Source organism: Delphinapterus leucas, chromosome 20 (assembly GCF_059928025.1).
Source record: "Delphinapterus leucas isolate spDelLeu-1000000601 "Yukka" chromosome 20, BTC_Dleu_Yukka2, whole genome shotgun sequence".
NCBI classification, from domain to species: domain Eukaryota; kingdom Metazoa; phylum Chordata; class Mammalia; order Artiodactyla; family Monodontidae; genus Delphinapterus; species Delphinapterus leucas.
Window position 1 is genome coordinate 33,534,451 of NC_143148.1, and position 27,421 is coordinate 33,561,871.

At 51.9% G+C, this 27,421-nt stretch overlaps 1 protein-coding gene across 1 annotated transcript; it reads left to right on the top strand.

The window, feature by feature from the left end:
• The first annotated feature begins 19,457 nt into the window (after window positions 1–19,457).
• Window positions 19,458–22,900, top strand: CCL17 (C-C motif chemokine ligand 17). The gene is made up of 3 exons (XM_022555940.3): window positions 19,458–19,621; window positions 21,349–21,466; window positions 22,100–22,900. The coding sequence occupies exons 1-3, from the start codon at window positions 19,552–19,554 to the stop codon at window positions 22,218–22,220; spliced, it is 309 nt and encodes a 102-aa protein (XP_022411648.1). The 5' UTR covers window positions 19,458–19,551; the 3' UTR covers window positions 22,221–22,900.
• The last annotated feature ends 4,521 nt before the right edge of the window (window positions 22,901–27,421 follow it).

Consider the following 27,421-nt stretch of genomic DNA (forward strand, 5'->3'; position numbering starts at 1 on the left):
TGATGGTGTTCTTTGCCCTCCCTCAGAGGGGTGTCCCATGGGCTAGGCTTCCCCCAGGTACAGGTGACGTGCTCCTTTGTAGACAGATGCTGGGAGGAAGCACCCAGGGCTCCGGTCCACAGAGAGAGGGAAGCCGTGTTTCCCTGCCGGCCTGGCTCCGGTTGGCGGCACTCTGACAGCTCAGAGAGGAAGACGGCGGATCTGAATGCACTTTGGGGGGCTCCTCTGGCCTGGGAGCCTTCAAGGGACAGGCACCCGTGAAGGGGCTCCCCTCTGTGAGAAAGCAGCTGGGGACAGCGTGTCCCCCTTCCACGGATTTTGTGAGCTCCGCCAAACAGGACAGGTACAAAGACAATTTGGGGAGGACTTCAGAAGGAGTTGATTGATCCTTTTGCTTTTCCAACACTATCACCAATGTCTGTGCCATTTTGTATTTTACTAATAAAATTGAAAAGTCTTGTGAATCAAATAAAGTTGCTTTTCCTAGGGCAGGCTCAGCACCAGAGCCTCCGGAGGATGGAACAAAGGAGAGGCCAAGACTCTCTGGGAAAGCGGGACTTCCCTGGTGGTCCAGTGGTTAAGACTCCGCGCTTCCACTGCAGGGGGCATGGGTCAATCCCTGGTCCAGGAGCTGAGTTCCCGCATGCCAAGCTGTGTGGCCAAAACAAAGAAACAAACAAACAAAAGGCTCTCTGGAGAAGTACTGGAGACCCCTGGGGCAGAGGGGCAGGATCTTTACAGTCAGCAGGAGAAGGGGGCACTGGGAATGGGGCTGGGGAGGGTTGAGTCTCTGGCCTGGCTCTGCTCTGCCCAGGTATGTGACATTGGGCCACGTATAAAATCAGGTGTGAGACTTCTAGTGGCTCCCATCCCTGGCAGGAATCAGAATCCCGTATGAACCACCACCCCACCCCTGGCCCATGCCTACTAAACCACCATCTTGGGGGCCTTGGTATCACCATTAGTGATCTAGTGACCCACAGGAACAAACTGGGCCACATTTTCCTCTTTACTGCCTTGACTCATTGCTGGTCCAGTTAAAGATCAAAGAGGGATTACTCCTCAAGGGACTCGGGTGTTCATTGATATGACCCAAGTATAAACCTCCAGTGCCCGAGGTGGCATCATAAGAGCTGTTCCGTACAGTTGTGTAGGTTGGAAACTGTACAAGGTGCCAAAGGCCAAGCCCAGCTTATTATTATACAGTATTTCATGGATTCTTAGAGGCATATTTTTTTTTCACATTGTGACATCTTTGGAATTGGGATTTGTCCTACAATCAATGACTTGTCACAGTTTAATTGACAGGTCTTTTGTTCTTTATTAGTAGTTTATTAAATATCAGAATGTTTTGCAATCAAAGGCATCTTAGATTTGATGTCTACATGGTATTTTTAAAAATTAGAGGCAACATTTAAAAATCAGGAAATTGGGTTTCCCTGGTGGTGCAGTGGTTGAGAGTCCGCCTGCCGATGCAGGGAACACGGGTTCGTGCCCCGGTCCGGGAGGATCCCACATGCCGCGGAGCGGCTGGGCCCGTGAGCTGTGGCCGCTGAGCCTGCGCGTCCGGAGTCTGTGCTCCGCAACGGGAGAGGCCACAACAGTGAGAGGCCCGTGTACCGCAAAATAAATAAATAAATAAATAAAAATCAGGAAATTACACACACCAGCCCACTTTTCTATGTTCTCTCAGGTGATTCAGAAGGTCTAGTCCCACTGGGTGGTTTAACCCCCAGGATGACAGTGGGCAGGGCCTGAGCAGCGGCTGCCCCTTGAGAGGGGGCAGGCCAGGCTGAGAACCCCCAGTTCTCTACCATCCTTTCCACCTCTTGGTGGTCTGGATCCTGTGGCCATGTCAGTTGCCACTTATCATCACCGTTCTCTTGTTTTTCTTATACTAAGGATATTTTTCTCTGAGCCCAAGTCTTCATCAAAAGTAGGACAAGGAAAGACAGAATATGATGGGCACATAATTTTTCTTACACATTGCTTCCCTCATTTTCCTACCTGCCAAGCCCCATAGACGTTTGCGTTTGAGGTTCCTGCAAGAATCTGAGATTGCTGCCTCTGCGCCAGGTTCACATTCTTTTTTTTTTTGGCTGCAGCCTGCACGGCATGCAGGATTCCCCAGGCAGAGATCAAATCCACGCCCCCTGCAATGGAAGCGGAGTCTTAACCACTGGACCGCCAGGGAAGACCCTGCAAATTCTAGTACTGCCCTTAGCAGTGCGCAGTAGCTCTCCTGTTCCACCCCAAGTCCAGTCCCTCCTGCTTCTGCCCATTCCCACCCCCAGGAAGGAGCTTGGAGGCGAAGTCACAGCCCCACAGCCTCTCCCCGAATACCACCCTTTCAGCAACATGAGACACCAACGGAGGCTTTGAAATGAAAATGCTTGTCCCTTTCTTTTCATCACATTCTCAGATAAGGAACTCTTCATGTGCCAGAAGAGGTTGGAGAGTGGGGAAATTTTATTCTCCCTCAGTCCAGAGCACCTCCCTAGGGATGCTGGGGTGTTTGTGTTTTATTTTCTCTTTCAGTTACAGAGCTAAACTTTAGCTGAAGCGATTCCTCACAATTAGTGCAGCGTTTCATAGAGACTTGGAGGCCTCTGAAATCTTGGATAGAGCAATCAGGGCTCTGAGATATAATAATAAAAATATTATTATTATTAAAATAGCCATTGTTTATTTAATGTTTATCATGTGCCAGGCAATATACTAGGTTCTTTACGTACAAGGGCTCCCACCTTACAAATGACGAGGGTAAGGCTTTCAAAGCGTATGTGACTTGCCCAAGGTCACACAGCTTGTAAGCAGCAAAGCTGGAATATGACCTGAAGTCTTTCTCCAGGACTTCAATCTTAATCACTATTTCTGAAAGCGTGAGCCACAGATTGTCAAAAGTACAGACTCCCGAGCCCCACTTCAGCCCTGCTGAGTTCAGACTGCAGAGGTGGGAGAGCTGGGAATCTGTACCTTCAAGCAGTTGCCCCTTACCCCCTCCTCCCCTCCTCTCCCCCTCCCCCACTGCCCTGCCTTCCAAATTAGGGGATTTGGCTCCTAGCCAAAGTTTCAGAGCCCTCTGCACCAGGCCAGCCCACCCCCACCCCTCCCAGGTTTGCAGAGTCCTTTGGGTGGTAGCTACCTGCATTCTTCTCACCCTCTGCCCTTTGTTGTTATTCCCCTTTCGCTCTCCTTTGTTCTCTGTACATTCCCCAAAGGGGTGAGGCCAGACAGAAAAACACAGACACAAATGGCTGGGAATTTCCAGCACGAGGCTGAATAATAGGCATCTGAGTGAGTGTGTGTGCGTGTGTGTGTGTGCGCGCGCGCGCGCGTGTGTGCGCGTGAGTGAGTGTGTGTGTGCGCGTGTGTGCGTGTGTGCCCCTGTGCGACTAATAGCTCAGGAGACCACCCCGTGCCCCATTTACTTCTTCTCAGTCATGTGCTTTCCTGGATAAATAATGTTTCAGCTGCTGGGATTAAAGTAGAGATCTAGGGCTAGGCTGGCTTTCCCCAGATGATTGCAAACTTCAGCGGCCAGACCCATGCAGGATCTCATTAATCTCACCAAATCGGCTGGTGATGGTGATGCCTCTGAACCTAGGAGAATTCCAAAGCAGGGAATGTTTTGGAAGAGATGCCCCCTCTTACTTTCAAGGGATCTGTTGCCCCCAGACGACAGAACAGAATTATTTATAATGAGCCTCTTGTTTTTTATCCATACAGGAGTGTAATGTAACATGGTGATCTTTGGCTGTATGACTTTAGGCAAGTTGCTTAACCTTTCCGGGCTTTGATCTTCTCCTCTGTAGAATAGGAATAATAACAACTCTCCTTGTAGGGGAAGATGTCATAAGATAATCCTTGCTGAACACTTAGAAAAATGACGTGCCCGTAGTGAGCTCTTGGTAAATTAGAATCTATGATCAGGCGATAGATGTTTCCAAAGGGTTCGAAACATCCTATTTCTATTCACTTTTGTTATTGGTTACCCAAACAAGACTATAGCATCATAGGATGTGTATAAAGAAAAGCAGTCTTCCTGGTTTTCGGTAAAGATGAAGACATGTTATAGTGTCAGCAAGCAGATAAAAATCATTTGTAATTTGCATAATTTTTTCCCTAAGCTGATAGATGCTGTTCAAATTGGTGTAACTTTTTTCCTCTAAATTGCTTTTGAACTTGGCAAGGTCAAAACTCATGAATCCCAAGTAATTAGAAGCAGACTAGCAAGATGCCTGAATCTTAGACTTGGACAGAATGGGAAGTTCGTTTCAACATCAGTTTCTCTGAGTTGTTCTGGCTTGCTGCCCCGAAGCATTCAAGAGCGCTGCTCTTCTTGCCGCCTTGGCGTTGGTGACATGCCACATGACCAGTTCTGAACTGGCAGTGGGAGAAAAGTTTGTCAAACCAGATTCGAACATTTAATTATCAGTGAGAGAGCCTTCAGAACTTTCAGTTCCTTGGGTCCAGAACTTGGCAATGTTCCAGAAGATGACAGGTGCATTACCCTGGGTCCCAGAGTGAGGATGACTCCGAACCTCCAGCCAGAGAAAGAGCCCCAGCAGATCTATGTGGAAGCAACAAAGCTTTGTGGTTTTAAACCACTGAGAGTTTGAGGCTATTTGTCATTGCAACATAACCTAGCCTATCCTGATTGACGCAGCAATCAGGAAGAAGAAATATATTACTTGGTCTAAGTAGGAATGACTTGTCAGTAATGTGCATGATGCTGTTAAAAGGCTCGAACCATTCCCTTAACTGGCGTAAACAAGCTTTCTGTTATCGAGCTCACCTGTCTTCACTTGCTCTCTTGGCAGACGGGATGAAGTTCATCCTTAGCCCACCAGCTGTTAATGGATTTATCTGGGATTCTCACTGAGTGGAGCTGGAAAGGAGAAGGGTTTTGTAGTTGCTTTGAGATACGCTGATACTCGGGAGTTCTAATGACTCAGACACGCTGGCGATCACCGCAGCAGACAAGGAAGTAAACAGAGAGAAGAATATTAAAGTGATTGAGCACCGGCTGTTTGCCAGATGATCTTCATTAATCAGCCTTTCACGTACCTCCTAAGCCCAGAAGCCCAACCAGTGTAACCTAGGCCTGTTGGCACAGAAATCGAGCATAGTTCTAGGGACTGCCAAGTGCATGTTCCGTGTCTTTGTTTTCCTAGAGGATTTCAACTGGCCCGCTGGCTCCAGGCTCATTTCCCCTGATGCCGGCTCCCCCGTTCTCACTCTACCCCCCCACATCACCTTCGGCACACATTTTGTTTTGTTTTTTTTTTACATCCTCAAGTCAATCTTCTCTCTCATACCTCTGAGCCATTGCACTGGCTGTTCTCTCTTCCTGGAATAACTTCCCCCTTCACTGTTGCCCTTGCCAACTCCTACTCACCCTTTGGTCTCAGCTTAGATGTCACTTCCTCCAGGAGGCCTTCCCTGACTTAGCTTAACGAAGGCTCCCTGCCACAGGTAGTCACCTCACCTGCGCCCATTGTATCCCTCATGTGACCCAGCTTGTTTCATGGTGCTTCCGTAAGACCCGTGAGAGCAGGCACGTGTGTGTCGTGTTCCCTTTGTGCCTCAGTGACCCCCACAGGTCCTGGAAGAAGAGAAAGAGGGGAAGGGCCAGGGCCCACAGCTTTCTGTGTCCATTGGCCCTCTCTGACCTGGTGCCTGTGCCTCACCCCTTTCTGATTTATTCAAAGCCCGCCCATCCATGGCGGGGAGGTGCATTTCAAGACATTTCCTGGTGAAAATATTTAACTGCCTCAAAGGGATGTCAGAGACTGAAAGTGGCCTTCTGTGAAAATGTGTTCAAGTCACCCCGGAAACTCTCTGACCCTCCGCCATCTCGTCCTGGTCAAGAAATTGCTCCTCAGGCCCAGCAAGGACCCCTGGGAAGCCTGGACTGGGTCAAGGCTCTGATTGTCACCCAAACGCACGGAGGGGCGAGCAGGTGGAGGGGGAACCTAGCATCCTGGGTTCTCAAGGGTCTCAGCGTGCGCGCCTCTGCCTGCCTGGCCACTTTCCTGGGTCTTCCCTTCTCCTCCCCAGCCCTGGTTCTCACTGTCCCTGTGCAGCCTGCTTCCTCGTCTTTATATACCATCATGACTGCCATCAACATGATGGAGTTGAAGTCCTGTCTGTGTGAAAACTGAGAGGCCAGGTACGTAGGCCCGGGTCCTCTTTCCAGGGTGTCAGGAGCAGAAGCCGAGGGGCCCCTGGGTGGGAAGGGGAGCAGGGGAAGGAGGAGAAGTCGTTCATTTACGGCCAGAGACACCGATGAATAGGACACTGGCCTCCTCCTCCTCGGGAGGCTCACTGTCCCTGTCACACACCACTGTGTGCCTTCAAATGAATTTTCTCATTTATTTATTTTATTTATTTATTTTTGGCTGCACTGGGTCTTCGTTGCTGCGCACAGTCTTTTTCTAGTTGCGGCGAGCGGAGGCTTCTCTTCATTGCGGAGCACAGGCTCTAGGCGTGCGGGCTCAGTAGTTGTGGCACAGGGGATTAGATGCTCCGCAGCATGTGGGATCTTCCCGGACCAGGGCTCAAACCCGTGTCCCCTGCATTGGCAGGTGGATTTTTTTTTTTTTTTTTTTTTTTGCGGTACGCGGGCCTCTCACCGCCGTGGCCTCTCCCGTTGCGGAGCACAGGCTCCGGACGCGCAGGCTCAGCGGCCATGGCTCACGGGCCCAGCCGCTCCGCGGCATGTGGGATCTTCCCGGACCGGGGCACGAACCCGTGTTCCCTGCATCGGCAGGCGGACTCTCAACCACTGCGCCACCAGGGAAGCCCGGCAGGCGGATTCTTAACCACTGTGCCACCAGGGAAGCCCCCAAATTTTCTCATTTAAATCCCTTCCTCGGGTTTCAGATGATGTCCTACTAATAGGAGCCCCATTTTCTAGATGGAAGTGCTGAGGCACAGACCGATTAAGGTAACTTACCTTGACCAAGCCAGCAGGCAGTCCAACTCCAGAGACCCCACTCTCCTTTTTGTAAATTGTAGTATAGTTATTGTATGGAACAGCATACAATATAAAAAGGAAGAAATACATTGATACCTGTCAACACACATGACTCTCAAGTTCAACACTGCAAAATGTGAAAGTACAGATACAATATGACAGTGTTACTATGAAGCATAAAAACACGCATGAACAGTGCTATATATTGTTTAGGGACATACACCTATTAGTAAAATATGAAGAAATGTGTGGGACTAATGGATGCCCAGTTCAGTTTTCTCTAATGCGTAGAGGGATGGATTAGGAGAGGCACACAGGGCCACCGTGAGCAGTAATATTGACTCTTACCTGGTGGTGGGTTCATGGCTATGGTTAATGGTGCTGGTGTCCCGCCCAGAGCCCCACTCCCTTCGGCTGCTTTTACTTCTAATTCTCACTTTAGAGCCCCTGCGGGGCCAGGCAGAAGCTCCCTGGGGGACTGTGCCTGACGTCACACCTTCTCTGGGCTTCCATCCCTTCCCTGCCCTCATTCCCACACTCCTCCCCATCTCCCCTGAGAGCACATCCTTAATGAGCCCAGCCTCAGACATCGGAGACAGCCTGTCACCCTGCTCCCCAGCCTGTACCCCACAGGAGGTGACTGGGGGAGGAGAGGTCAGACAGGCTAAGAAAAACTTCAAGGAGTAGATGGTACAGATACCCAGCTCCCTAAAGACATCTATACATTCAATGTGATCCCAATAAAAATACCAAATTATTTTTGGAGTTAGATTAGATGGTTTTAGTTTCATCTAAAAAAAAAAAAAAAAACCATGAGTCTGGAGAGTTGATGGGACGGAGGCAAGGCAGGAAGGAGGGAGATGCTCAAGCAAGTGGGGTTGAGGGGAAAGCCCTGTGTGTGGTAGGACAAGCCACAACCCACCTGGCTGGGCCCGGAGGGCTGCTGAGACGCCGGCTTCTCTCTGGAAAGGGAACAGGGCCTTAGCCTCCTCTGCGGGCTTCCCCGGTCTGGACCCTGCTCAGAAGTGGCCACACCCCCTCTGCACCCTCAGCCCTCACTGGGGGAGCCATGATCCACGTAGGACTGTGCCACGTGTCAGATGGCCCAACGCCGCTGCTCTTGTCTCTGTTGGCTTGTCTGCAGTGGCTGAGATTGGACAGGAATGCGGGGAAACCCCTAGACTTTCAAAGAGGCCAGATCCACCAGGCAGGCTCCTTAGCAAGGGTGCCATGTTCTCCTTCCAGGATGCTGGGCTCTGAGCGCTGACCCTGGTGCTGAACAAACCTTTCTTGGGAGCACGAGGGTCAGATTAGATAAGAAGGACCCCCACCCCGCCAGGCAGGCTGCCCGGCTCGGCTCGGAGCAGGCTGCAGCAGACTTCTGACATCCGAACCAAATATCCGTCATTGCTCCCTGAGGGCTAAATGCCTTGAACCGGTCACTCAGCAGCACAGCCTGGAATTGTCCCAGTGATGTCAAGAGACCAAAGACCTGCCTGTGAAATAACTTGGAAACTGGGACACATGCTCCCCGGAAAGAGAGAGTTGGACTCTAGTGTGAATAAAAGGAACTGTTTTACAGGGCTGGAGCGGGAGCCCAGATGGAGTGCTAAAGCCCAGGCACAAGAGAGATTGAGACAAGTCCATCACCGGTAAGAGTGAGACTCCATGAGAAGTGCTTCTGTACTCTGCCCCCGGAACAATGTCAGCCATTATTTGTCCACTCACTGAATTCTACTAGTATGTAGAATATGGCCCACTGTGTGCCAGGGGATATGCTTCACTGAAAGGCCTTTGTCCCGTGGAACTTACATTCCAGTGGGGATGGGGGTAAGGGGATACGGGTAGGAGACAGGCAATGAACAGCAGGCAGAATAAGTAAGTCAGTGGTATAGTACGTTTGAGGGTGGTAAGTATTACAGCAAAAAGAAAAAGAAAAAATAGAGCAGAGGAAGAGGTGGGGGTGGGTTGCAGTTTTAAATAGGGTAGACCTCACTAAAAAGTGACATTTAAGTAAAATTTGAAGGAGGTGAAGGAAGAAAGCACGCAGGTATCCAGGGAAAGAACATGCCAACGTTAGCAGGGTAGGGATGGGTGCAGAGCACGCAAGGCCTTGTAGCTGCTGTGGGGTCCTTGGTGTCTCCTCTGAGTGCAACGGAAAGCCATGGGGATGCTCTGATCAGAGGACACTCACGTTCCCTGTGGCAGCTGTGCTGACAGTAGGTTGTAGGGAGCAAGGATGGAGGTGGGGAGACGGCAGGAGGCAGTGTAGGGATCCAGGGGAGAGATGACAGGCTCTGGATGGATTCTGGAGTCAGAGCCAGGCGATCACTGGACAGATGGGAAGTGGGGGGGTGAGAGAAAGAGGCGTCAAGGATGGCAGCCAGGTTTCTGGCCAAGTAACCGGACGGAAGGGGCTGGCAAAGAACAGAGGAGGAGCAGGTGTGGGAGTGAACGGGAATGGGGAATTCAGTTTTGGACTTGGTGGTTGGCGACATCTGTTTGACACGTTGAGCACAGCTGATATACAAGTCTGGAGCTGGCGGGAGGGATTTGGGAGTCATTGGCATAGAGATGATATTTAAAGTCAGGAACACATACTATTTGCCAGAGATAGGCGCTAAGGCAGTTGACGCGAACTCAAACCTTCTAATGCAGTTACTATTATTATTTTCACTTTATAGATGTGGAACCTAGGCTCAGAGGGAAATGACTTGCTTGAAATCCCCCAACTTGCCGATGGCAGAGCTGAATTCAAACCCGGGTTACCTGACTGTGAGTCTTTGTTCCCAGCCCCTCGGCTCCACAGTGACCCCCTTGCTTAATCCGTCATGGCATGCCAGATATGAGAAATGGGTAGAAATTGGTTTGCGGAGAAGTGGGTGGGTAATCTAGAAAAGCAGAGGACAGGAGATGCAAACCCAGGCACAGAGTATAAGGTGAACCCTGGGGATCCCTGAGATGAGACTGACTAGGGAGGGATGGACCAGATTGACAGTAGGGCTTAAAGACTGGCCTGAAGAGTTTCTAGTGGAGGCAGAAGGAAGCAGGGAGGCATCGATGGTTCTTGAGGGGGGCAGTAGCCCTTGAGAAAGACCTATCAGACATAAGCATGCAGGTGGGTGGCGTCTAGAGGACCAGAGAAGAGGAAATAGGATTGGAAATTGTTGATACAGTCTGGGTGTGAAGGATTCGTGTGGAGCCAGTGGGAATGAAGAGGAAGTGAGAAAGCTGAGCGTTGTCTGACGACATCGCTGAGCAGAGTCTGTGCCTGATGCAATGTGGGGGCTGGAGGCGAGGAATGAGTCAAGGGCAAAGTTTCAGACCAGTGAGGCAGATGGGGAGGTAGGGAATGATATTGGCTTGAACAGAAAAAAGGGAAGTTGGTGAAAAGGGAACTTGGTTCTGCCTTTCTGGTTCTTGAGGCTGAGTGAACCGTGAGGGGACAGCTTTCTTCCTCTCTGGAGCTCAGTCCAGTGTGGGTGACAGACCTGCACAGAGCCGTCTAGACTGCAAGGCAGAGAGAGCTGAGGCATCTGACAATGCAGGCAAGAGGCAGCCAGAGGATGGGGTGGAGTCCAGGGGTGTGTGTTTGATCTGTCACTGGCAGAGGCTGGGGACAGAGATTTGGGAAGCATCCATCCCAAGATCAAAGGCCTGAGTGGAGACATCAGGGAGGGAGAAAGGGTTGCTTGAGGTGAAAACACACCCTAGGACAGAGCCCCGGGCATGCTTCTGCCACAGGCTAGCTCTGTGCCCTTGGAACAGTTTCTTTTTCTTTTTTTAAAAATTTAATTAATTTTTTAAACATCTTTATTGGAGTATAATTGCTTTACAATGGTGTGTCAGTTTCTGCTGTATAACAAAGTGAATCAGCTATGCGTAAACATATATCCCCATATCTCCTCCCTCTTGCGTCTCCCTCCCACCCTCCCTATCCCACCCCTCTAGGTGGTCACAAAGCACGGAGCTGATCTCCCTGTGCTATGTGGCTGCTTCCCACTAGCTATCTATTTTACATTTGGTAGTGTACATACGTCCATGCCACTCTCTCACTTCGTCCCGGCTTACCCTTCCCTGCCCCTCCGTGTCCTCAAGTCTATTCTCTATGTCTGCGTCTGTATTCCTGTCCGGCCCCTAGATTCTTCAGAATGATTTTTTTTTTTTTTTAGATTCTATATATATATATTTGTTAGCATATGGTATTTGTTTTTCTCTTTCTGAAATGGACCAGTTTCTTAACCACCGTGGTTGGCCCCCAGTTTCCTCATCTGTAGAATGTAAATAATAATAGCTCTTACCTTCTAGGGCTGTTGTGAGGACAAAGCAAACCCATCCATGCATCCATGCATCCACTCACCCATAAACGTAACTGCTAAGAACCTCGCCCAACCTGTGGTGAGAGCTCAGGGATGTTACTGACAGGAGCCCACAGAGAGCCCAGGCAGGAACCATGTGTCAAATCCCATGGGGAGGAATGTCAAGAAGGGAAGTGGGTTCTCGGTGATGACGAGACTCATCAAACCAGCTGGGGACAAAGAACTTTACATACATCATCTCAGTTCATTCTCCCAGTAACACTGTGAGGGAGAGTCTACCAACCTTCCCCTTTTTACAAATGGGGACAGTGAGGTTCATAGTCTTGTTCTTGGGTCACACAACCAGGGACAGATAGATGAAGGACTGGGGCTGTAGATAATGATTCCAGAGCACCTGCTGGTAACCACTGCCCCACACTGCCCTCTGTGAGGGGATGGGAAGTTCAAGGAGTGGCCATGGAAGGGGGGGATGTTGAGAGGCCCAGAGAGAGTCGCTTCCCCAGAGTGTCAGTGCCAGAAGCCACAGTCTAAGAATTAAATCACACGTGGGTTGAGAGGAAATTGGTAGTGGGAGGTGTAGACCACACATAGGAGAAGTTTCGTGCTGGATAAAAGGGGAAATAGGAGGACAGTGTGCTGGGGTTTAGGAGAGAGGGGAGTTGGGGGCAAGGAGAGGTTTTATGGAAGCAGAGAAATGGGATCATGTCGTGAGCAGAGGGGAAGGGGACCATGGGGCAGGAGACTGTGAGAAGCCAGGACGTGGCAGTGTAATGGAAGGAAGAAGGCCCTTCTGGGACGAAGAAGGGATGAGATCAAAGCCACAGATGAAGCAGTTTAGGTTTGGCAAGAGGCAGGAAATGGCCACAACCCACAAGGAAGCTGTGAACTAGATGGAAACAGAATCAAAGAGTGCCTTGGTTGGGCAAGGCATCCACCTCATCCATGACAGAAGGATTCACGTGTATCTCATGAACTGGTGGGACACACTAGATCAAAAATCGCTTGTCCTTGGGACTTCCCTGGTGGTGCAGTGGTTAAGAATCTGCCTGCCAGTGCAGGGGACACAGGTTCCAGCCCTGGTCCGGGAAGATCCCACATGCCGCGAAGCAACTAAGCCCGTGCGCCACAACTGCTGAGCCTGCACTCTAGAGCCCGCGAGCCACAACTACTGAGCCCATGTGCCTAGAGCCTGTGCTCCGCAACAAGAGAAGCCACCGCAATGAGAAGCCCGCGCACCGCGATGAGAAGCCCGCGCACCGCAACGAAGAGTAGCCCCAGCTCGCTGCAACTAGAGAAAAAAGCCCACACACAGTGACAGAGACCCAATACAGCCAAAAAAAAAAAAGTCACTTGTTCTGGGGTGAAGGACCACGAGGATAGAATGGAAGCTGGGCCCAAGCTGTACTTCAGAAATGTGTAAGTGTCCGTCCATCCATCCACACATCCATGCGTCAATTCACCCATCCATGCATCCACTCACCCAGCCACGCATCCACTCACCCAGCCACACATCCATCCATCCATCCCTCATTTGTCCATGCATCCAACCATCCACCTCTTCATCCATTCTTATAGAGTACTTGCTGGGTGCTAGTCCTGGAGGTACAAGCTGAAAGAAGCCCCATAACACAGGGAGATCAGCTCGGTGCTTTGTGACCACCTAGAGGGGTGGGATAGGGAGGGTGGGAGGGAGATGAAAGAGGGATATGGGGATATATGTATACATATAGCTGATTCACTTTATTATACAGCAGAAACTAACACAACAATGTAAAGCAATTATACTCCAATAAAGATGTTAAAAAAAAAAAAAGAGATCCTGTTTTCAAGGAGTTCACAGCAATAAACCAGCCATCACAATGCAATGGAAAGAGAGCATAGTGGGAAAGTCCGTGACCTATGAGGACACAAAGGGAAATTGGAGCTGAAGGAAGTGAGAGTTTAAGCTGTGATCTGAAGGAGGATAGGAATGAAAGGTGGTGGGGTGTGGGGAGCAGAGAGAGTGTTCTAGATGGGAAGCAGGGGACAGGCTGTGCAAAGGCTTGAGTAGTGTCAGTGAGGGCCTGGCATTTTCAAGGAACTGAAAAAACATCAATGTGGCTGGAAAAAAGTGACATGGTAGGTGGCAGGGCAGAGCACAAAAGTTGAGGCTGAGAGGGCTTCCCTGGTGGCGCAGTGGTTGAGAGTCCGCCTGCCGATGCAGGGGACGTGGGTTCGTGCCACGGTCCGGGAAGATCCCACATGCCACAGAGCGGCTGGGCCCGTGAGCCATGGCCGCTGAGCCTGCGCATCTGGAGCCTGTGCTCCGAGGCCACAACAGTGAGAGGCCCGCGTACCGCAAAAAAAAAAAAAAAAAAAAAAGTTGAGGCTGAGAAGTCGGTGGGAATCTGGACCTCATCCTGAGTGTAATGAAGGATTTTGCAAGGGGAGAGCCTTGCTGAGATTTGTGTTTAGGGAAGATCACTGGACTTTAGAGAGGATGGACTGGAGGGCAAGGCTGGGAGCGGGGAGATGAGTGTGGGACCGTGGCCCAGCAGAGAGATGCAAGGGTGGCCTTGTGGATGGTGAGATGGAGATGGATTCAAGACATGTCTAGGTGGCTGACTCAGTAGGAGGGGAGTGGGGGAAGACCCTAGGGCAGGGATGACCCTTGCGTTTCTGACCTGAGGAACCAAGCAGACCCGCAACCTGTCAGGAACAACCTGTCAGGACATCAGTGCATCAGTGAGTACATCAGGCCCTCAGGGCAGGCGAGTGGGACATATCTTGGGTTTGGAGGATGGAGATAACTTTGGGGACCTGCACACCTCAGCCCCCATGGGCAGGGCAGGGCAGGACAAATCTGGCTTCAGCTGCCAGAGGATGGAGCTGAGTAGACAAAACACTCCATCTCCTGCAGGAGACCCTGGGCCTCAGCTGACATGGGTGTGACCCACGGTGACAACTTTGCTGCCCCAGTGACAACTGTGCAATTTGAAGATGATAAAGAGCTTCCACACCCCAGCAACCCGGTCCCTGCTCGGTGGCTTGGGGCTAAGTTTTGGGGTGTGTGACAGCAGCATCCCCGGTTCCCACCCAGCCCGTGGTAGAGCCAGGGGTGGGCCAGGAACCCTCCCTCCCTCCCTCCTTCACCTGAAAGGAACCCGGAATCAGGCTGGTTTGGCTCCTTCAAGCTAAATCTGGGGCGGGGCATGTTGACCCCTCTAGCTGGTTTTACTCTCGAGGGACTCCCCGTGGCAGCAGTGTCAGGGCTGGGGCAGGAGGGGTGGCAGGGTGTCTGGGAGGCTTGGGGCAGAGGTGTTGAAACCTCTGAAAGCTTCGCCACTTCCTCCCGCTCGGATGCAATTCCCCTTTGATGCTGTTCTCTTAACAGGCCTGTATCTGGCCTGCTTCCCTGCCTGTGCCCGCCCCCTTCCTCCATCTGGAGCGCCCCCTCCCCTGCGGCCCCTCTCGGCCTCCCTCCCTCTCCCTCTTCCAGGGCACATTCCTGATCCCCCGACAGACCTTCGAGTCCACATAGCACCATAAAGGCCTTTTGAGACACTTATCACAGGCCCACCCTCCAGGACACTCATCCGGAAGGTCCCTTGGAGTTTGTTTTGCAGCTGGGAGAACCAAAGAGGAATAAGTGGGTTAATCCCTGGTGAGGAAAGCACCTCAAAAATGTCCCTGGTCTCCTGTCTCTTGCAAGTTAGGCTGAGAGATGCACTTATCCCTCCCGGCCCCGGTTCCTACGCCGTGTCACCAACCTGCCTTTCCGTCCTGTCCTCACTCAGTCAAGGCTCGTTGTGAACCCGCTGTATAGCAGGCGCTGTGCTTGGTGCTGGGGACACACACGATGGTAAAGAAAGCAGACACGCTCCTGTCGCCACGGAGTTTACTGTCCCGGTGTCACATCCAGGCCATCTTCCCCACTAGGGTTCCCTTTTGTTTCCCCCATTTATCTCTGCACCTTTGCTCCATGCTCCCCTCATGTGAAATGCCCACCCCTCCTCTTGGTATGAGTCCTCCCACCTGCCCGGCCCAGCTCACTGGCTGCAGCCTCCTTGTGGCCTCCAAGGTGGCCAACCTCTCCCCACACCCAGGCCCTGCAGCCCTTTACCTCACCTGCACATTCCCCTGTGAGGCCAGGCCTTGTTTCTCCATGCTCACTTCCTGCGAACTCCCCCAAGGGCAAGGGTGGCATCTGGCCTCTGCCCGCCCCATAGCCCCTGGCACAGTGCTGGGCACATGGCAGGGGCTCCCTGATACATTTGCTGCTCTGTTCCCCGTCCCCAGCTAGGCAGGCTGTGCCAGCCCAGAGCTAGTCCAGAACCCTCTGCTCCTGTTCTTGTAACCTGTTCCCTAGAAGAGACAGGGGAACTTGGGTTCTTCCAGAGAAAAGTTCTGAGTCTGTGGCAAAACAAGGGAAACTCAAAACCCACTCAGGGAGTTTCCCCAGCAGTGGGTGCTGGGGCGGCCTCACTGTTAATAAAGCTGCTAATCATTGTCGTAACCATTTACTGTTGTCCAACAGAGAAGAGCCCCTGTGGGAGGCAGAGTGTCCCCAAGACGGGGGGCAGAAGCCGCTAGGCAGAGGGCATGGGGGGCAGAGAGGATGCAGAGACTTCCATCCAGGAGGGGCTGCATCAGCAGACATGCCCCCTCTGCGTCCTCCAGGACACAGGCCCTCCCCGAGCACCTCTGGGCTTTTGTGTTTCCTTTCTGTCTCCAGGCCAGAGCTTCCCCTCCCAGCCAGGGTGGCTGAGGGCACCAGCACCCTTTCCCCAGCTGGGCCTGTTCTCTTCTGACTCAGCAGGAGGGGGGCTGCCGGGCACTCCTCTGTGGGAGGTACAGGTTGCTCCCTCATCTGTAGGAAGCTGGCGCCAAAGATGTGCACAGACAGGAAGATGCCACTCCCCTCCCCTCTGCTCCACTGCATGTGCAAATGGAAACCTGCCCCGGGGATAGAAGGAACGGCCAGCAGGACAGGCTGGGGGCAGAAAACCCTCCTGGGCTGTGGCTTGAGGAGTGGGTGGGGTTAGGGGGTCTCTGGCAGGCGATGTGACCTTAAGAGAAGCAGACAAATTGTCCTCCACTAAGGGAGGACCCCATCTTTCTCAGACCTACAGTCTTGGTGGGGCCTCCTGAGTCCCCCTACAGGAAATGAAACTGAGGCCCAGAGAGGGTCTGCGAGCTTCCTGAGGTCACACAGCAAGGACACGACAGAGCATCCCACCCACAGGGTGGTTCTAACATGGACAAGAGGACTCCCCCAACCAGGAACTGAAGCAGCCCAGCCTGGGGAAGTGGCCCTGGGGGAGGAGGAAGAGCACGTGGCCTCCTCCTATGATCTAGTCCAGCGTCATGGTTTCCTTTCACAGGTGAGCCATGAGGGCTGATGAGGTTATAGTTTGAGCGCTGTTCCGGGTTTTAACAAACAGTGCCTGATTTTAACCTACCCTAAAAAGCTGAAGTAATCAAAACAGCATGGTACTGCACAAAAACACATAGATCAATAGAACAGAATAGAGAGCCCAGAAATAAGCCCACACTTATATGGGCAATTAATCTGCAACAAAGGAGGTAAGAATACACAATGAGGAAAAGACAGCCTCTTCAAAAAAGTGGTGTTGGGAAAGCTGAATGACTACGTGCAAAAAAAGTCAAACTGGACTACTTTCTCACATCCTATACAAAAATAAGCTCAAAATGGATTAAAGACTTAAATGTAAGACTTAAAACCATAAAACTCCTAGAAGAGAACATAGGCTCAGTTCATGCTCTCATGAACTGAGAAATAACCAGTATTGGCATATAACCTGTACTTTTTATCTGTGTGCATAGATTACATTTTTAATGTACAGTTTTATAAAATATACCATATATACTGTTTAAAAAAAATAAAAAAGAGAACATAGGTAGTACACTCTTTGATGCTGGTCTCAGTAATATTTTTTTTGGATAGGTCTTCTCAGGCAAGGGTAACAAAATCAGAAATAAACAAGTGGAACTACATCAAACTGAAAAGCCTTGGCACAGCAAAGGAAACTATCAATAAAACAAAAAGGCAGTCAACTGAATGGGAGATTATATTTGCAAATGACATATCTGATAAGGGGTTAACACCCAAAATATACAAAGAACTCATACAACTCAACATCAAAAAAACGAACAAACAAACAAAAACCAACCTGATTAAAAAATGGGTAGAGGAACTGAATGGACATTTTTCCAAAGGAGACATACAAATGGCCAACCAGCACATGAAAACAATGCTCAGCATCACTAATCATCAGGGAAATACAAATCAAAACCACATGAGCTATCACCTCACAGCTCAGAACGGTTATAATCAATGAGACAACAAGTAACAAGTATCGGTGAGGGTGAGAAGGAAAGGGAAGACTTGTGCACTGTTGGTGGGAACGTAAGTTGGTGCAGCTACTGTGGAAAACATTATGGAGGTTCTTCAAATAATTAAAAATAAAACTACCATGGAATCCAACAATTCTACTCCTGGGTATTTATCTAAAGAAAACAAAAACACTAATTTGAAAAGATATATGCACCCCTATGCTTATTGCAGCATTATTCATAACAGCCAAGATATGGAAGCAACCTAAGTGCCCATCAATAGGTGAATGGATAAAGAAGATGTGGTACATATATACATATAAAAAAGAATGAAATAAAAAAGAATGAAATCTTGCCATTTGTGACAACATGGATGGACCTAGAAGGTATTATACCAAGTGAAATAAGTCAGATAGCGAAAGACAAATACCGTATGATTTCACTCACATGTGGAAGCCAAAAAACAAATGAACAAACAGAGTAAAACAGAAACAGGCTCATAGACACAGAGAACAAACAGGTGATTGCTAGAGGGGAGAGGGGCAGGGGGATGAGTGAAATAGGTGAGGGAGAATAAGAGGTACGAACTTCCAGTTTGCAAAATAAATGAGTCACTGGGATGAAATGTACAGCATAGGGAATATAGTCAATAATATTGTGATACCTTTGGTGGTTTTGTAATGTATAGAAATACTGAAACGCTATGTTGTACTATTAGAACTAACATAGTGTTATAGGTCAATTATACTTCAATTAGAAACAAAAACAAAACAAAACAAAAACAACAGCACCTGCTGTTGTTTTCATCCCTGGAAATGAAATGGTAATAATGGCTCAGTGATTAACACAGAGCTGACTGTGAGAGGCTCAGATGCACCAGACACCCTGTTGCAGGGGTGGGTGGGTGTCATTCTGAGCTGCCTCTGGTTGCTCAGGGACAGGGTGGAGTCAGGCCTAGACCCCACGTGTCAGAATCAAAGTCCAGGGTGGCCCTGGTGAGATGCAGCCTGTGGAGGTGTGCATGGGACTCTCCTTCTAGCTAAGGGACTCCCATAATCTGGTTCGGGGGGAGCCCTGAGCAGACCGTTGGCCATTTTCTCTGGTGGCCAGGAGACTGACCTGATGCAGGGATGCTGTGGCCCATGGGGTTCGTGGAAATTCTGCTCAGGGCCTGGCTGGGACTGGACCCTGACCACATGCCCAATGCAGACTTGGCTCTTCTAGGAGCCAGAAGGGAACTTGGCTTCCCAATCTCTACAGATTGGGACTACATGGTGATTCAAACCTGCTGGGCTCTGGCCTTCTGGGGTCCAGGGTCCAGCTTAGGGAAGGACCCACAACCAAGTCTGTCTGGGCCTCAGAACTTTCTCAGAATGAGCCGGAGCTCCCCCTGCAGAGAGACGCCGTGTGCCCGTGCAACCTGCCGACCGCCTGAAGAGGCCTTCCTGGCACCCTAAACCTCCTCCGGGCCCAGGTTAAGCAGCCCCTCTTGGCCCCTGCCTGGCTGTCCCCCAGCCCAGGGCACCGTGAATGAAGGAGGCTCGCCAGCCTCAGAGCAGGGGTGCACGCAGCTTAGGAGGGAGGCTTTTTGGTTCTGCTAATTGAGGAACCAAGAAATGACCCCTGTGAAAGGAGAAGTGTGTCATGGCCCCGGGACACACATAACCCACCTCTGTCCCCAGCTGAGTGTCTATTCTCTGGAAAGCCGCAAATATTCCAAGACTGGACTTCTGCCGAACCACCTCAAATGCATCGAACTCCATGGGTCTAGGGAAGGATGTGGGGGGAGGTGACAGGAGGCGGGGCAAGATCCCCAAAGAGGTTAAATAGGTCACCTCCGCGCTTGTGCTCATCCTGGTCTCCCCTGAGCAAAGAGACCCACACACAGAGACCTTCTCCTGGGCTCCCGGCACCATGACCTCCCTGAAGATGCTGCTCCTGGCTGCGCTCCTCCTGGGGGCTTCCCTGCAGGACACCCATGCAGGTGAGAGCAGATCAGAGGCAGCAGGAGGAAGGGACACTGGGCAAGGAGGAGTGGGGGCCCTGAGACTACAGCAGCTGGCCACACACATTATTCCTACACCCCACTTATTCCTACAAAGATGCGAGAGGCCGGCAGCAATAGGATTATTTTTTTTTTTTGGCGTTACGCGGGCCTCTCACTGTTGTGGCCTCTCCCGTCGCGAAGCACAGGCTCCGGACGCGCAGGCTCAGCGGCCATGGCTCACGGGCCCGGCCGCTCCGCGGCATGTGGGATCTTCCCTGACTGCGGCACGAACCCGCATCCCCTGCATCGACAGGCGGACTCTCAACCACCGCGCCACCAGGGAAGCCCCAGCAATAGGACTTTGAGGGAGGCATTCAAAGGAAAATGATGGAGATGAGGATGTGGATGCCCCAGGACTTGGGGCTCAGCTTCTGAGGAACAAAGTACTTGCATATCTCACACTGCAAATGTTGTGAGGCAGTGACTGTGGTTGTGTTTTGACAGTGGAAAAGGAAGAATTCTCACAAGTATTTGTTAGAGTCTATTTTAGTAATGGGTCTTATATACAATGAGAGGATCGGCATAAAGGCAGGAGAATTCGTTCCCAGAGCAGGTGAAAAAAGAGATTTTTATACTCAGTTGGGAAAGGAAGAGTGAGATAAGATTGCTACTTTACTTTAGAAATAAATCTGGTTAGCACCCTGTGTGGTGACATGGTGGCACAGCTGCAGTCTTCGGGGTTATCTTAATGGGGTGATCTTCATAGTCGGCTGCTCGTTCACTCTCACTTCATAAAACGCTGGGCCTGGTCAGCTCCGTGTTAGTCAAACCAAGTTCCACCCCCGAAGTGGTCAGAGGACAGTCAGAGGCTTCCTAGAAAACACTCTGTCACGGCCTTAATTGTGGTCACAGATTACCAACTTGCCAGTTAGCAAGTGTTGGATATTTTTTCTTGTGCAAAGATGAGGACACTGAGTCCCAGGGAAGTGTGTTCACAACGCGGACCCCCACTTTCTCATCTGTAGAATGGGGTAGTGACAGCATCTGTCTCCAGGTGTGCTTGAGGGCTGAAGGGGCAGCGGTAGCAGAGGCTCCGCCCAGAGCCTGGCCCAGAGTCAACATTTGGTGATTCGGGGCTGGTCTGAGTGTGGGCACACACGGATGCACACACATGCAGACACACACATATATGCACAGACTCCCCAAACACATGCAGATACACACATGCACACACACAAATATGCACACATACGGACACACACAGGCACACACACAGACATGCATACACAAACCCTCCCAAACATACACGAACATGTGAACAGACAGACACACAAACTCAAAGGGCCCCCCAAAGCACACACAGGACCTCATGCACACAATCGTGCATGCACTGACACACACAGACACACACAGACACATGTGCAGACCCCTCACATACACCCTACACAGAAATACAATTACAGACCCCTCCCAACCACACAGACACACACATGCAGAAATACACACACACACGGATCCACCCCGATACCACAGACACACACAGGCACACCAACACACATGCAGATATGCACACACAGACTCGGCTCCAGACACACACGCACACACACACACACACGTGCAGACCCTCACAGAGCCTCCGCCACAACCACAGCCATAGCCATGCACACGCCCTCCCCACGCAGACAGCCGCAGACACACCTGCTGCTGCTTTGTTTCCCCCGCAGCTCGAGGAACCAGTGTGGGCCGGGAGTGCTGCCTGGAGTACTTCAAAGGAGCCATTCCTTTCAGGAAGCTGGTGAGGTGGTTCCGGACCCCAGGGGACTGTCCCAGGGATGCCATCGTGTGAGTCTGCCTGTCCCCACCCTGCCCCTGTCCTGGGAGCTGAGTGTGGGAGAAGGCAGAGCCTGGAGCTCCCAGAAGGGCCATTGGGGAGCGGAGAGGAGAGAGCAGGGCCTTCGTCCCTTGACCCCCTGGCCCCGTTCCTCAGGGCAGGCCCCATACCCCACACTGCGAGCCCCCAAAGGGCCCCAGGCTGTGAGGTCTAAGCTCTTCATTGATTTATGGGGAAACTGAGGCACTGAGAGAGATGGGACAGCCCCATATCACATGGGCGGTCAGTGGCCCATGTGGTCACTTCGCAGGCCCTGGGCTTGAGCCCTGAGCACTGGGCCCCTCCCGGGCACCCCTCGTTCCCAGGCCTAGGTGGGTACAGGCGGTCTGAGGATGGGGGGGCAAAGTCGTGCGGCCCCGGCTCCCTGGGAGGGCCAGGCCTGGCAGGGACCCTGGGAGGGTCAGGAATCACCGAGGACAGAGCCAGGTGTCTCAGAGCTGCCGCTGATGCCCTGGGTGACTTCAGACAAGTTCCTGCCCCTCTTGCGGGTTCAGGGCCCTCATCAGTGCAGGGCGAGGCTGGTCCCGGGGCTCTGGAAGGCCTTCCTGCCCTGAGCGCCTGCGCGGTTTTCTCCCTCTGTGTAGGCTGGTGACTCTCCGCGGCAGATCCATCTGTTCAGACCCCAAGGAAGTGTGGGTGAAGAAGGCGGTCAAGCACTTGCAAAACACCACGAAGCGATTTGATCTGGCCACCCAGGGGGCCTGACTTCTCCCTGGCCCATCTGGAGTCTTCCCGCCTCCACGTTCACTACCCCAACCCCGAGCTCCCTGGGTCCAGTGGAGGCCTTACGAGGACAAAGAGGCCCCTGACCCCTTCTCTGATTAAAGTTTTTCTCCCCCAGTCTGGGTCAGCATGTTCTGTCCACTCTGGCCTGTCGCCCTGGAAGGGCCCGCATAGAACATCTAGTCTCACCCTGTCCAGGTCAGAGAGGGAAAATGAGGCTTCGAGTGTGCAGACCGCCTTAAAGAGGGGAGGCCCGGGCAGGGGTAGGGCTGAGGGGGGTCTGTGGGGCGAGCAGGGCAGGGGTGACGAGAGGCCAGCAGGTTCTCCTCTCTGCTGCACGCAGGCAGGAGGGGGCCTGGGAAGGGCCGTCTGGATTCTCTCCCATCTCGTCTGCCCGCGGAGCCCTCCCAGGCCTGCCCCATTCTCCTCTGTGACACCCCAGCTGATGCGGAGCTGAGGACACGCTTCGCCTTACGCACTGGATCCAATTCCACAAATGGCTCTAGAATTCTTCTGCAGGCCAGGGTTCTGTAAAGTGCTGGGCAGCTCCCTGGCCCGGGGGCTCCCGCAGCCCCTTCCCCATCTCGCCCACCTCCCAGCCCCCACCCACTCCCGAGCCCAGCCAGCCCCGCCCGGACAGTCTTTGCAAGACCAGCTCCACCTGCGCCCAGCTCCCTCTCCCGGCTCCAACCCCAGGCCGGCTCCCAGGGCCAAGCTGCTTCACCTCGCCCCGAGCCTCACCCCAGAGCCCGCTCATCCCTGCTGCCCCCAGCCCTCGCCTCCCGCCCCAGCCTGGCCCCGTGGTTCCTGCCGACCTGAAGTGTGAGCCCCGCCCTACCAGGTGACATCTCACCCAGCCTCAGCCCAAGCCAGCCTCCAGGAAGCTGTCCCTGAGAACAGCTACCCCCGATTCTCTCTCTTGCTCTGATTCCTCCCGCTTTCAGGGACTCTGGGGCAGCCCGAGGGGGTTGTTCTCCCGTCGACTCCTGTGTGGGTCTGTAGTCCTGACTCCTCCGTTAGGCTGGGAGCTCAGTGAGTCTCACTGGGGACCCCATAGTGCTCAGAAGGATGTGGACCAGGACCCATCCCCAGACCCCTCTGTCGAGGCGCAGCTCAGGACTGGAGCCGTGGGGGGCTGGGGGAAGTTAGGGTCTTCGGATTCTAGTTCTGCCTCACCCTCCTGACCAGCTGTAGGCTGTGGCTTCTCTCTCTGGGACTAAGTCTGGGAGCAGGCTCAATGGGTCCTTCTCTCCTAGGATTCTGTGACCTGTGTTGTTTGGCGGGGCTGCAATTGAGTTATTTTCAGGTAAAGCTTATGCCTTCTGCTGCCCCCCTGTGGCCAGTTGTCTTATTGCAGGGCAGATGTCGGAGCCAAGCCCACTTTCGAAGAGGGACAAGAAGAAAACAGCAACAGTACTACTACTACTACTAATAAGGCTGATGGTGGTGATGAACTGTGAACTTCTCTGTGACCCCAGGGTCTCCTCATCCACAGGTGGGCCCTTTCCCTGCCCTGGTCCCAAGGAGTATCCCTTGAACAGCTGCCTTGGATCCAGAGTCCTTGGGGCAGGCTAGTCTGAATTCTTTGTGGAAAAATGTCATCTGGATACATGGGGTGAGGGGTGAGAAAAAGGTGATCTCAGAATATGGGGAGGCAAGGAGGAGCCCCTGGGACAGCAAAGGAGAACAAGGGCTGGGGCCCAGATCCCTCGCCCTGCCAGAAAGACACTCAGAGAACATGCATGTAATCCAGTGCATTGAAAACTTGCCTTAAAAGAATCAAAACCTTCTTTTCCTAGTGAAATATTCCTCAGAGGCCCATATTGTGAACTCGGATAAGTGGAGGACGATGAGGAGGTAAGGGGTTACCCGGGGGGAGGCCCTGAGAGTGACCGAGCAGGGAGTTGGCTTAAAGGTCCCTCAGTGGGGGAGAGGTGGAGCTAGAACTGGCAACAAAATGCAGGATTCAGAATTCAAGTGTCTACTAGCGGAGTCAGGGTGCAATGTGGGTGGGGCAAGATGCAGGAGATGGGACCAGCCACCATGTTCCCCTGGGAAGAAGCCATTTTAAGGACTCGTGACTGGGAGACTCCCCATGACAGGCTAGTAGGGAGATAGGAAGAAAGAGGACAGGGCAGGAACCAGAGAACACAGAACGGTAGGGAGGGCCGCTGGTCTCTCATTGTTCCTTCCACCTAAAAAGAGCTTCGCCTCCTCCACATCTGAAATCCAGTCCCCCTTCAGAGCTCAGCTCAAATGCTGCCTCCTTCAAGAAGCCCTCCCTGGTCTCCTTGGTTGCAGTTGATGCCCCACTCTGTGTCCTCCATCAGCTCCCTGCTCTCACCTCAGCTTTACCACATCGTCCCCGGTAAATGTAGTTACTTGCATGTTTGACTCAATGATGAGCTCCTTGGGGCAGGTATTTGAATCAGGCAACTCGGTACTTACTGACTCATTTATAAGGGGGGAAAAGTGCTTTGTGCATAGTGGAAATTTGACATATATATTTTCATCAACAAGCCCCTGGGTGAATCCCATGACGGGCACGTCAAGAAAGAAGCTCCCAGAGGAGCGGTGCCCTGATAACATAACTGGGCTTCAAGCCCGGCGTTGAAGTGGAATTTTGAATTGCGCTGCTCTTTGGTTTCCCACCAGAGGGCGCTCCAGCTCCCAATAAAGATTGAGCCTGATTGATGTCCCTGACCACCAGGGCCCTGGCCTGTCCCCAGGGTTGTCCCCAGGGGCTGGGGTCACCTACATCCGACTGTAGCTGCTCAGGGCCTAGGGTCAGAGTGTCTGCGGTTGGCCAGCCCTTCTCCTAAGGGAGCAGAGGCAAGGAAACCACCAACGACGCTGCCAGGGGTTAGTGAGATGAGGAGGAAGAAGGAAAACCACTGCTGGGAATTGCAGGGCCACTAATTCCAGATGCAACGTGGGTAGCGCTGAGAGCAGTGCGCCAGGAGTGTTCTCACCGTGTCTTCTTAGATTCTGTATTTGCCTATTTGGCATCCATTCATCACAAGTTACACCTCCCCTGCGATCCAGCTTTCGAAGGCATGCAAAAATCATATTGCAAAGTCTCCAACCAATCCTGAATCCCCCAACCACTTCCTTTATATAACTCACTCCCCAAATGAATATTTCCCCAAATCACCCAGGGCTGGGTACCAGACAATGAGGGACAGCGCCCACGCCCCGAAGCCCGCTGGAGTGACTCCCACAGGCCAGTCCTCAGTTGCTGACCCTGCCCTGCCGTGCTTTTTCTACAGAAACCCAATAAGGGTCGTGGCCTCGGCTTTCCCCTTGCGTCTCCTTCTGCCCTGCGTGGTGTGGCATGGCCCCTTCTCTTGGGAAATGTAAGTAATAAATTCTTCTTTAGTGGCATTCAGTCACCTACGTACATTTAAATCCCATGGGTACATTTTATTTATTTATTTATGTTGACATACAGTTGATTTACAATGTTGAGTTAATTTCTGCTGTACAGCAAAGTGACTCAGTTATACATATACATACATTCTTTTTTATATTCTTTTATATTATGGTTTATCCCAGGACATTGAATATAGTTCCCTGTGCTATACAGCAGGACCTTGTTGTCCATCCATACTTTATGTAATAGTTTGCATCTACTAACCCCAAACTCGCAATCCATCCCTCCCCCATGCCCCCTCTCCCTTGACAACCACAAGTCTGCTCTCTATGCCTGTTTCTGCTTCGTAGATAGGTTCTTTTTTTTTTTTTTTTTGCGGTACACGGGCCTCTCACTGCTGTGGCCTCTCCCGTTGCGGAGCACAGGCTCCGGACGCGCAGGCTCAGCGGCCATGGCTCACGGGCCCAGCCACTCCGCGGCACGTGGGATCTTCCCGGACCGGGGCACGAACCCGTGTCCCCTGCATTGGCAGGCGGACTCTCAACCACTGCGCCACCAGGGAAGCCCAGATAGGTTCATTTTTGTCATATTTTAGATGCCACATATAAGTGACATCATGTGGTATTTGTCTGGCTTACTTCACTTAGTATGATAATCTCTAGTTGCATCCATGTTGCTGCAAATGATAATTTCTAGTTGCATCCATGTTGCTGCAAATGGCCTTATTGCATTCTTTTTTAAAAAAATTAATTAATTTATTTAATTTTGGCTGTGTTGGGTCTTTGTTGCGCACACGGGCTTTGTCTAGTTGCGGCAAGCGGGGGCTACTCTTCGTTGCGGTGTGCGGGCTCCTCATTGCGGTGGCTTCTCTTGTTGGGGAGCACAGGCTCTAGGTGCACGGGCTCCAATAGATGTGGCACGCAGGCTCAGTAGTTGTGGCTCGTGGGCTCTAGAGCGCAGGCTCAGTAGTTGTGATGCACGGGCTTAGTTGTTCCGTGGCATGTGGGATCTTCCCAGACCAGGACTCGAACCCGCGTCCCCTGCAGTGGCAGGCGGATTCTTAACCACAGTGCCACCAGGGAAACCCCTTATTTCATTCTTTTTTGTGGCTGAGTAATATTCCATTGTATATATGTACCACATCTTCTTTACCCATTCATCTGTCGATGGACATTTAGGTTGTTTCCATGTCTTAGCTATTGTAAATAGTGCTGCTATGAATATAGGGGTGCATGTACCTTTCTGAATTATAGTTTTTTCCAGATACATGCCCACGAGTAGGATTGCTGGATCATATGGTAATTCTATCTTCAGTTTTCTGAGGAGCCTTCATACTGTTTTCCATAGTGGGTGCACCATGGGTACATTTTAACAGAAGAGGGTCAGGGACCTGTTCTGTCTCGGCTTTGCCACTGACTGACTGTGGGTTTTTTTTTTTTTTTTCGCGGTACGCGGGCCTCTCACTGTTGTGGCCTCTCCCGTTGCGGAGCACAGGCTCCGGACGCGCAGGCTCCGGACGCGCAGGCTCAGTGGCCATGGCTCACGGGCCCAGCCGCTCCGCGGCATATGGGATCTTCCCGGACCGGGGCTCGAACCCGTGTCCCCTGCATCGGCAGGCGGACTCTCAACCACAGCGCCACCAGGGAAGCCCTGGCTGTGGGTTTTTGACACGATCGCTTCACCTTCCTGGGCCTGTTTCTCCATGGAATGATGAAATCGAACCCTTCTCTAACCTGCTTTAGGGTGTAGCCAGTTAGAGAATGGGGCTTAGTCTGCTGCCGTCCTGCCTCTCACATTGCCCTTAGGGGAT